A 12,365-nucleotide genomic window follows, 5' to 3' on the forward strand; every position below is an offset into this window, starting at 1 on the left:
ACCATTACTGGGTATATACCCAAAGGATTATAAATCATTCTACTATAAAGACACATGCACACGTATGTTTATTGCAGCACTGTTCACAATAGCAAAGACTTGGAACCAACCCAAATGCCCATCAATGATAGACTGGATAAAGAAAATGTGGCACATATACACCATGGAATATTATGCAGCTATAAAAAAGGATGAGTTCATGTCCTTTGCAGGCACAAGTATGAAGCTGGAAACCATCAGTCTCAGCAAACTAACAAAGGAACAAAAAACCAACCACCACATGTTCTCACTCATAACTTGAGGTGAACAATGAGAACACATGGACACAGGGAGGGGAACATCACACACCAGGCCTGTCAAGGGGTGGGGGTCTAGGGGAGGGATAGCATTAGGAGAAATACCTAATGTAGGTGATGGGTTGGTGGGTGCAGCAAACCACCATGGCACATGTATACCTATCTAACAAACCTGCACATTCTGCACATGTATCCCAGAATTTAAAGTATAATAAAAGTCAGATTTCTCCAAAAGGTGAAAACTCAGACCAAAAAAAAAAAAAACTTCCCCAAAGCCCAGAATAGAATAAAACTAGAAAGCTCCTCGATTATGATATTAGTTCTAGAATAGTCCCCACTCCACTCCCAATTCAGTGCTCAGAAGTAGAAGACAGATAATTCAAATTGGATTAAAGGCATAACACAGATCCTTGTTGTACATAAATCAAATCCTCAAGGGAACACAAAGTATTACCATCTTATTCACAAAGTTTCAAGCCTAAAGGAAGAAGTTAGTCCAGATTAGGGCATCCTAATCCTTCCAGTTCTATTATCATATAAAAACAACTTAAAATACTTGCAAGAAATATTACATCTATCCATAAAAAGGGAGTTAACAAAAGATACCATGATCTTAAAAATACTTTATGACAAAACGCTACCTTTGAGGGAGTACCCTGTCACCTGCATGTAGCAAGTTGGTATTACAATGAACATTCTAACAGTCCAAACCAAAAGAGCTTTTAAAATCACTCTAAAACGTTCGTTACTAAAAACCAAGGCAACCTAGGAAAATGTTTTTAAAGAATATTTAATGATATAGGACAATTTTTACACTATTACTATAATCTCAATTTTATTTATATACACAGAAAACAAGATAAAGTATATAAAACTGTGAATGTAATGGCTCTCTTAAAGAGTGTATTTATGCATTATTTTTATGAAGCAGAGACCAAGTAAAATGAGATGCACATGAAGATCAGTAAGAATCAACTGTTTCCTTACCTCTTCCAAATTATTCTTTTCAACCAATTTCCATCTCAGTCGAGCTTTTAAGCTTTTCAATGTCTTCTTAATGGACAGCAAGTGATCTACACTGGGACTCTTATTTAAATATTCAATAAGCTGCTTTTTAAACTAAGTAAACAAAAGTTATGTATTTTCAAACACATAAGAAAAATATTGAACAGTGATCATTTATTATTTATCTGTTAAGATTCAACTAGTATTTACTGAGTTCAGGTTGAGATACTAAGAAAATCTTTATTTTTCAACAAGATAATTCAATAGATTTCCTTTTATCCATGTTTCTATTTAGAAGAATATCAGTTCCAGCACTCAAAGTAGCAAAGACAAAAGTAGTATTTCAAACTGAGACATACAATAAAACACACATTGTTAGTATGGATGAAAAAGGAATTTCTAGTGAGGATGTAAACTGAAATCATCTTTCCCAAAAGTGGTTTGAAAATATGTATCAAGTTTTAATAATGTCCATTCCTTTTAACTCAGTAATTATAGAATTTAGAAATCTGAGAAATAAAAACAAAACAAAATTATGCACAAACATATGTACAGTGTTATTTATGGTAGAAAAAATTGGAAGTAACCTTAATGTCCAACACACATGAAAGGTTAATGGTTAATGTTGCTGTACATCTACATAGGGATGAGGATTTTGTCACTCAAGACGACAGTATAGAAAAATCATTAATCATATAGAAAAATGTTCATAATATACCATTACATGAAGAAAGTATGCTTGAAATAACTTACAAAACAATGTGATGCATATATATATATGCTCACAAACATATAGATGCACATCCAGTAACTACTCTAAAATTATCTCTTAGGCTAAGGGAATTATAAGCAATGTTTTATTTCTTATCTTTCTGTATATAGCAAATTATCTACAGTAGATGTGTATAGACAGAAAGAAAATGATGTTAATGGTTGTGGTTCTCATAGACATAAGAAAATAAAAGATTTAAAATAATTTAAAAATTTGATATATTTATATCATCAAAAATCACCATTTCCAGTTGATAGTGAATTCTAGTAATAATAGATAATTTACTGACACTGAGTATTAACAAGAGAAAAATTTAAGTGTTAAAAAGTTCAAAGCATCAATTTATAAGATCAATAAGAGAAAGCATAATCAAACCTCAATACTGTCCTTGTACTTAGCTTGTACTGTGGCAATGAGCCTTTCCTCTGAACAAATCTTTTGCAGTACTTGACTATATGTATTTAAAATTATCTCCTTGTCTGCATCACCTTGATCCTAAAGGAAATCACACACATAGAATTATACACAAAGGAATATCCAAAAGAGCTAAAGTCTCCAATAACAATAGATAAACTTCAAAATTATGCCTTTAACGGATTTCTGTAATGATTTCAAAACAGTTCTTAAACACGAATGTTTTCCTAGACAGAAGAAAGACAGATATCAAAGATGTTCATATGGAGGCCAGGCAACATAGTGAGACCTAGTCCCTAAAAAATATTTTTTTAATTAACTGAGCACAGTGGTATTCACCTGTAGTCCTAGCTACAAGGGAGGCTGAGGCAGGGAGATTGAGGAGTTCAAGGCTGCAGTGAGCTAGGATCACATCAATGCACTCCAGCCTGGGCGACAGAGCAAGACACTGTCTCTCTAAAAAAACCAAAGCCATTCATATGGGAAACTTTACCCCATTACACCATTATTCCCAAAGCTGTGTGGAGTAAGGGCATTAATGGAAATCAGGGATACTAATATGCTAAATATAAGAACTATAAACAACATATAGACCTTCAACACCTTACTTTTAGAAATCGCCTGTTAACAACTACTTCTAAAACCAACTCTGACAAAACTATCTAAATCAGGACTATTTAACAATATAAAACTTCTTAATGTATTTTCAATGCCAATATGAATAAAATTATAAAAAGTAAAAAAAAAGAAAAAACAAGAAAATGAGAAGCCCAACCACTGAAACACTGGAAAGCAGCCTGAATAACTGGGAAAGAGTCCCAGTGAGCAATAAATAAAATTACAAAACACCCTTTGGAGTAGCTACACTAATTTTTACCTTGACACGGTAACAAAGAATATACACAATGGTGAAAGAAAGAGGATGACGAATCCATCTTGTGTGTCAACTTTCAGATCTCTCTCAGATTTTAAGTTTTCACAAACTCTAAAGAGTCTCTTCTTATAGTCATTGGGTATGACAGATTCAAGAATCAAATGATTTAGACAGATTGTTCACTCAAATTAAGAGCGGTTTTCTTAGAATTAAACAGATTTTTTATGTGAAATGTCCTATTAAAACAAAAACGTCACCTAAGAATAAAACTTTGCATTGTGTTTGGATTAGAACTTGACATGGTTACTCTTTCAAACAAGCCTATTAGAAGAAAGCTAAGATCAGTCTTAATACCTTCTAACTAGCAAGAAAAACTCTCTTATTGGTTAATACTTTCTAACCATGAAAGGAAACCACACTGCTTCAAAGGCGGCAATAATAAAGAATATCGATACTCACAACCAGAGCTATCTCCAGCTCTTTGCAGACACTTGACTCAGTCTTCTCTAGGATTTCATCAATATTATCAACTGTGTCTTCAGAAATCAGTGGTTCTTCCATAGATAGGTCAAAAACCTCATTTGCAAAAATAAACACATGAAACATCTCATCTAATTCAATCAGCATGCATTATGCCTTAATACCTGAAGCAGAGTATTAAGCTATACCCTGGACAATGTAAAAGAAATAAGAATGCATAAAAAAAAGTGCCTACCCTCATAAAATTTATGCACTGAAAGGAAAAAGGTACATATGCATAGCAAACCGTAAGAAAATAAATGGTTAAGAGAGGGAAGAGGACAATCCTCAGGAAAAGTTGAGAAAAAGGAGGAACAAGACTGATACGATTTTTTTGAGGCTAATAAAAGGAGCAATCTGACTAAAAGCTAATAAAGAACCTTGACTGGTAAGGTGGCAAGTTTAAATCTGATACATAGTAGGTAGACGATGTCAGCTCTTGAACAAAGCATGTGATTTTTAAAATATATATTCCCTGGTTTATGCTACAAACACAACAGGGCAGGAGCTTTTATTACCTTTAAGGTTCTTTGGAACCATGCTACCAGACGCTGCAGAGAAGCGTCTGTTTCGCTTCTAACATTGGTGAACTCCTCTCTTTTATCACACTTCCAGTCATAAAATTTTTTAAGTATTTCATCAGAATTTGCTCCTTCTTTGGCTTCTCCATACACTGCTTCTAAAGAGACTGACAAATCCTGCAGAGAGATACACTTCTGTTTATTAAAGTTTATTAACTCATTCAGGATTCAAGCACTGTGTTAGGATCTAAGGCGCAGAAAAGCAGTATGCTGAATCCCCATTCTTGAGAATTTCATAAATACAACTTAGAATCATCAGACAGAGATGAAAACAAAAACCTACTTAGAAGGTGGTTTATTTGGACCATAACAGTAAAGTTTATTAAGTGAATTAGTTACAAATAGAAAGCTTTATATCCTCACGGTTTTTAATTAAGTGGAAATTACCCTATTTTCCTAACTTTTTTGTATAAATTTATTGGGTAAAAGAGTAATTTTGTTACATGGATATATTGTGTAGTGGTAGAGTCTGGGCTTTAGTGTATCTATCATCCAAATGTACACTGAACCGATTAACTTCTCAACATCCACCACCCTCTACCCCTACCACCCTTCTGAGTCCCCCTTGTCTATCATAAGAATCACTACTGTTTGTCCTGCCATGAAAGTTTCTAAGACCTATTGCTAAAAAAAAAATAAACTACATGCCAAAATATACAAATAATTCTAATTAAGTAAAGACATTAAACACATATATGGACAATCATGCATCATTTAACGACACAAATATCTTCTAAGAAATGCAACGTGAGGCAATTTCATCATTATGCAAACATCATGGAGTGTACTGATGCAAACCTAGATGATACAGTTTACGATACAACCAAACTACATTCTATAGCCTACTGCTCCTAGATACAGCCTGTTACTGTACTGAATAATGTAAGCAACTGTAACAACAATTGCCTATCTAAACATAGAAAAGGTACAGTAAAAATAAGTACTATAATTTTATGGCACCACCACCATATATGCAGTCCATCATTGACCAAACCATGCAGCACCTGACTGCACTTAAAGGTATTTTCTAAATGAATTGGCTGGCTGCGTTTGTTGGGGCAGGTGGGCAAAAAAAAAACTAATAATGATGAAATAAAAGCAAATAAACAAATAAATAACAATAATAAATACATTTTTTTAATGTAATAAAGAATTGGAGGGGGGGCACCCAAGATGGCCGAATACAAACAGCTCCAGCCTCCAGCTCCCAGAGTGAGCGAAACAGAAGACGGGTGATTTCTGCAATTTCAACTGAGGTACCAGGTTCATCTCACTGGGGCGTGTCGGTGCTGGTCAGTGGGTGTAGCCCAATCAGCAAGAGCTGAAGCAGGGCAAGGCACTGCCTCACCTGGGAAGCGCAAGAGGGAAGGGAATTCCTTTTCCTAGCCAAGGGAAACTCAGACACACAACACCTGGAAAATTGGGTAACTCCCACCCTAATACTGTGCTTTACCAAGGGCCTTAGAAAACGGCACACCAGGAGATTATATCCCACATCTGGCCAGGAGGGTCCACGCCCACGGAGCCTCCCTCATTGCTAGCACAGCAGTCTGAGATCTAACTGCAAGGCAGCAGCGAGGCTGAGGGAGGGGCGCCCGCCATTGCTGAGGCTTCAGTAGGTAAACAAAGCCTCTGGGAAGTGCGAATTGGGTGGAGCCCACCACAGCTCAAGGAGGTCTGCCGGCCTCTGTAGACTCTACCTCTGGGGATAGGGCATAGCTAAATAAAAAGCACCAGAAACCTTGGCAGATGTAAATGTCCCTGTCTGACAGCTTTGAAGAGACCAGTGGTTCTCCCAGCACGGAGGTTGAGATCTGAGAATGGACAGACTGCCTGCTCAAGTGGGTCCCTGACTCCTGTGTAGCCTAACTGGGAGACATCCCCCACTACATGCAGACTGACACCTCACACCTCACGCGGCTGGGTACACCTCTGAGACAAAGATTCCAGAGCAAGAACCAGACAGCAACACTTGCTGTTCAGCAATATTCTATCTTCTGCTCCGCTGCTGATACCCAGGCAAACAGGGTCTGGAGTGGACCTCAAGAAAACTCCAACAGACCTGCAGCTGAGGGTCATGAGGGTTAGAATGAAAACTAACAAACAGAAAGGACACCCACACCAAAACCCCATCAGTACGTCACTAACATCAAAGACCAAAGGCAGATAAAATCACAAAGATGGGGAGAGCAATGCAGAAAAGCTGGAAATTCAAAAAATCAGAGCACATCTCCCCCTCCAAAGGAACACAGCTCCTCACCAGCAATGGAACAAAGTTGAACAGAGAATGACTTTGACGAGTTGAGAGAAGAAGGCTTTAGTCGATCGAACTTCTTAGAGCTAAAGGAGGAACTACATACCCAGTGCAAAGAAACTAAAATCCTTGAAAAAAGAATGGAAGAATGGATAACTAGAATAATCAATGCAGAGAGGTCCATAAACGAACTCATAGAGATGAAAATCATGACACGAGAACTATGTGACAAGTGCACAAGCTTCAGTAACTGACTCAATCAACCGGAAGAAAGAGTATCAGTGATTGAAGATCAAATGAATGAAATCAAGTGAGAAGTTTAGAGAAAAAAGAGTGAAAAGAAACGAACAAAGCCTCCAAGAAATATGGGATTATGTGAAAAGACAAAATTTACATCTGATTGGTGTGCCTGAAAGTGATGGGGAAATTGAAACCAACTTGGAAAACGCTCTGCAGGATATTATCCAGGAGAACTTCCCCAGTGTAGCAAGGCAGGCCAACATTCAAATTCAGGAAATACAGAGAATGCCACAAAGATACTCCTCGAGAAGAGCAACTCCAAGACACATAATTGTCAGATTCACCAAGTTGAAATGAAGGAAAAAATGTTAAGGGCAGACACAGAAAGGTCGGGTTACACACAAAGGAAAGCCCATCAGACTAACAGTAGATCTCTCGGAAGAAACTCTACAAGCCAGAAGAGAGTGGGGGCTAATATTCAACATTCTTAAAGAAAAGTATTTTCAACCCAGAATTTCATATCCAGCCAAACTAAGTTTCACACGTGAGGAGAAATAAAATCCTTTACAGATAAGCAAATGCTTAGAGATTTTGTCACCACCAGGCCTGCCCTACAAGAGATCCTGAAGGAAGCAATAAACATGGAAAGGAACAACTGGTACCAGCCATTGCAAAAACATGTCAAAATGTAAAGTCCATTGATGCTAGGAAGAAACTGCATCAACTAACGAGCAAAATAACCAGTTAATATCATAATGACAGGATCAAGTTCACACATAACAATATTAACCTTAAATGTACATGGACTATATGGTCCAACTAAAAGACACAGACTGGAAAATTGGATAAAGAGTCAAGACCCATCAGTTTGCCATATTCAGGAGATCCATCTCACATGCAGAGACACATAGGCTCAAAATAAAGGGATGGAGGAAGATCTACCAAGCTAATGGAAAACAAAAAAAGGCAGGGGTTGCAATCCTAGTCTCTGATAAAACAGACTTTAAACCAACAAAGATCAAAAGAGACAAAGAAGGCCATTACATAATGGTAAAGGGATCAATTCAACAAGAAGAGCTAACTATCCTAAGTATCTATGCACCTAATACAGGAGCACCCAGATTCATAAAGCAAGTCCTTAGAGACTTACAAAGAGACTTAGACTCCCATACAATAATAATGGGAGACTTTAACACCCCACTGTCGACATTAGACAGATCAACGAGACAGAAAGTTAACAAGGATATCCAGGAATTGAACTCAACTCTGCACCAAGCGGACCTAATAGACATCTACAGAACCCTCCACCCCAAATCAACAGAATATACATTCTTCTCAGCACCACACTGCACTTATTCCAAAATTGACCACATAAGTTGGAAGTAAAGCACTCCTCAGCAAATGTAAAAGAACAGAAATTATAACAAACTGTCTCTCAGACCACAGTGCAATCAAACTAGAACTCAGGACTAAGAAACTCAATCAAAACCACTCAACTACATGGAAACTGAAAAATCTGCTCCTGAATGACTACTGGGTACATAACAAAATGAAGGCAGAAATAAAGATGTTCTTTGAAACCAATGAGAACGAAGACACAATGTACCAGAATCTCGGGGACACATTTAAAGCACTGTGTAGAGGGAAATTTATAGCACTAAATGCCCACAAGAGAAAGCAGGAAAGATCTAAAATTGACACCCTAACATCACAATTAAAAGAACTAGAGAAACAAGAGCAAACACATTCAAAAGCTAGCAGAAGGCAAGAAATAACTAAGATCAGAGCAGAACTGAAGGAGATGGAGACACAAAAAACCTCCAAAAAATCAGTGAATCCAGGAGCTGGTTTTTTGAAAAGATCAACAAAATTGATAGACCACTAGCAAGACTAATAAAGAAGAAAAGAAGGAAGAATCAAATAGACGCAATAAAAAATGATAAAACGGATATCACCACCGACCCCACAGAAATACAAACTACCATCAGAGAATACTATAAACACCTCTACACAAATAAACTAGAAAACCTAGAATAAATGGATAAATTCCTGGACACATACACCCTCCTAAGACTAAACCAGGAAGAAGTTGAATCCCTGAATAGACCAATAGCAGGCTCTGAAATTGAGCAATAATTAACAGCCTACCAACCAAAAAAAGGTCCAGGACCAGACGGATTCACAGCCGAACTTGACCACAGGTACGAGGAGGCTCTGGTACCACTCATTCTGAAACTATTCCAATCAACAGAAAAAGAGGGAATCCTTCCTAATTCATTTTATGAGGCCAACATCATCCTGATACCAAAGCCTGACAGAGACACAACAAAAAAAGAGAATTTTAGACCAATATCCCTGATGAACATTGATGCAAAAATCCTTAATAAAATACTGGCAAACTCCATTCAGCAGCACATCAAAAAGCTTATCCACCATGATCAAGTGGGCTTCATTCCTGTGATGCAAGGCTGGTTCAACATACGCAAATCAATAAAAGTAATCCAGCATATAAACAGAACAAAAGACAAAAAACACATGATTATCTCAATAGATGCAGAAAAAGCCTTTGAAAAAATTCGACAGTCCTTCATGCTAAAAACTCTCAATAAATTCAGTATTGATGGAACGTATCTCAAAATAATAAGAGCTATTTATGACAAACCCACAGCCAATACCATACTGAATGGGCAAAAACTGGAAGCATTCCCTTTGAAAACTGGCACAAGACAGGGATGCCCTCTCTCACCACTCCTATTCAACATAGTGTTGGAGGTTCTGGCTAGGGCAATCAGGCAAGAGAAAGAAATAAAGGGTATTCAGTTAGGAAAAGAAGTCAAATTGTCCCTGTTTGCAGATGACATGATTGTATATTTAGGAAACCCCATTGTCTCAGCCCAAAATCTCCTTAAGTTAATAAGCAACTTCAGCAAAGTCTCAGGATACAAAATCAATGTGCAAAAATCACAAGCATTCTTATATACCAGTAACAGACAGAGAGCCAAATCATGAATGAACTCCCATTCACAACTGCTTCAAACAGAATAAAATACCCAGGAATCCAACTTACAAGGGATGTAAAGGACCTCTTCAAGGCGAACTACAAACCACTGCTCAGTGAAATAAAAGCAGACACAAACAAATGGAAAAACATACCATGCTCATGGATAGGAAGAATCAATATCATGAAAATGGCCATAATGCCCAAGGTAATTTATAGATTCAATGCCTCCCCATCAAGCTACAATGACTTTCTTCACAGAATTGGAAAAAAATACTTTAAAGTTCATATGGAACCAAAAAAAGAGACCGCATTGCCAAGACAATCCTAAGCCAAAAGAACAAAGCTGGAGGCATCATGCTACCTGACTCTAAACTATACTACAAGACTACAGTAACCAAAACAGCATGCTACTGGTACCAAAAGAGAGATACAGACCAATGGAACAGAATAGAGCCCTCAGAAATAATACCACACATCTACAGCCATCTGATCTTGACAAACCTGACAAAAACAAGAAATGGGGAAAGGATTTCCTATTTAATAAATGGTGCTGGGAAAATTGGCTAGCCATAAGTAGAAAGCTGAAACTGGATCCTTTCCTTACCTCTTATACGAAAATTAATTCAAGATAGATTACAGACTTAAATGTTAGACCTAAAACCATAAAAACCCTAGAAGAAAACCTAGGTAATACCATTCAGGACATAGGCATGGGCAAGGACTTCATGACTAAAACACCAAAAGCAATGGCAACAAAAGTCAAAATTGACAAATGGGATCTAATTAAACTAAAGAGCTTCTGCACAGCAAAAGAAACTACCATCAGAGTGAACAGGCAACCCACAGAATGGGAGAAAATGTTTGCAATCTACTCATCTGACAAAGGGCTAATATCCAGAACCTATAAAGAACTCAATCAAATTTACAAGAATATAACAAATGACCCCATCAAAAAGTGGGCAAAGGATATGAACAGACACTTCTCAAAAGAAGACATTTATACAGCCAACAGACACATGAAAAAATGCTCATCATCACTCGCCATCAGAGAAATGCAAATCAAAACCACGAGATACCATCTCACACCAGTTAGAATGGCAATCATTAAAAAGTCAGGAAACAACAGGTGCTGGAGAGGATGTGGAGAAATAGGAACACTTTTACACTGTTGGTGGGACTGTAAACTAGTTCAACCATTGTGGAAAACAGTGTGGTGATTCCTCAAGGATCTAGAACTAGAAATACCATTTGACCCAGCCATCCCATTACTGGGTATATACCCAAAGGAATATAAATCATGCTGCTATAAAGACACATGCACACGTATATTTATTGCGGCACTGTTCACAATAGCAAAGACTTGGAATCAACCCAAATGTCCATCAGTGACAGACTGGATTAAGAAAATGTGGCACATATATACCACGGAATACTAGGCAGCCACAAAAAAGGATGAGTTCGTGTCTTTTGTAGGGACATGGATGCAGCTGGAAACCACCATTCTCAGCAAACTATCATAAGAACAGAAAACCAGATACCTCATGTTCTCACACATAGGTGGGAATTGAACAATGAGATCACTTGGACACAGGAAGGGGAACATCACACACCAGGGCCTATTGGGGGGAGGGGGGAGGGGGGAGGGGGTGGGATAGCATTAGAAGATATACCTAATGTAAATGACAAGTTAATGGGTGCAGCACACCAACATGGCACATGTACACATATGTAACTAATGGGTGCAGCACACCAACATGGCACATGTACACACATGTAACAAACCTGCACATTGTGCACATGTACCCTAGAACTTAAAGTATAATCAAAAAAGAAAAAAGAAAAAAAAAAACACAGACCAAATAATTTTTTTTCCGTTTTTTTTGTTGTTGTTGTTGAGACGGAGAGTCTCCCTCTGTCACCAGGCTGGAGTGCAGTGTCATTATCTCGGCTCACTGCAACCTCTGTCTCCCAGGCTCAAGCGAATCTCCTGCCTCAGTCTCCCAAGTGGCTGGGACTACAGGTGCACACCACCACGCCCAGCTAATTTTTGTATTTTTAGTAGAGACAGAGTTTCACCATGTTGGCCAGGATGGTCTCCATCCCTTGACCTCGTGATCCACCCGCCTCAGCCTCCCAAAGTGTTGGTATTACAGGCTTGAGCCACTGCGACCAGGCCAGACCAAATAATTTTTAAAGTATTTTTTCATTTGCATGCTTATTTTTTTCTAGTTTCCTATAATGTCATATCTAGTACTGTTATAATCAGGCTGCCATAAAGAGATGAATTGCTCATGGGCACCTGGGAGTTCAGTGCTTTCTACATATAGGGTTGTCAGGCTTGCTCCAAATATCTGAAAGAATAACCTAGAACGTTGTTTTTGTTTTGCAAAGATATTGTACAGGTGCAAT

At 37.8% G+C, this 12,365-nt stretch overlaps 1 protein-coding gene across 6 annotated transcripts in view; it reads right to left on the minus strand.

Moving 5' to 3' along the window:
• The window catches only part of STK31 (serine/threonine kinase 31), a 123,129-nt gene that overhangs the window by 42,800 nt on the left and 67,964 nt on the right, over nt 1–12,365 (minus strand). For all 6 annotated transcript variants that reach the window (XM_025378916.1, XM_025378921.1, XM_025378917.1 and 3 more), the window contains 4 exons: nt 4,399–4,578; nt 3,821–3,937; nt 2,449–2,568; nt 1,284–1,415 (listed from right to left, as the gene is read on the minus strand). In XM_025378916.1, the coding sequence (XP_025234701.1) occupies nt 1,284–1,415; nt 2,449–2,568; nt 3,821–3,937; nt 4,399–4,578 (549 nt within the window). The remainder of the gene's footprint in view (nt 1–1,283; nt 1,416–2,448; nt 2,569–3,820; nt 3,938–4,398; nt 4,579–12,365) is intronic.

The sequence above is a fragment of the Theropithecus gelada genome, chromosome 3 (genome assembly GCF_003255815.1).
Source record: "Theropithecus gelada isolate Dixy chromosome 3, Tgel_1.0, whole genome shotgun sequence".
NCBI classification, from domain to species: domain Eukaryota; kingdom Metazoa; phylum Chordata; class Mammalia; order Primates; family Cercopithecidae; genus Theropithecus; species Theropithecus gelada.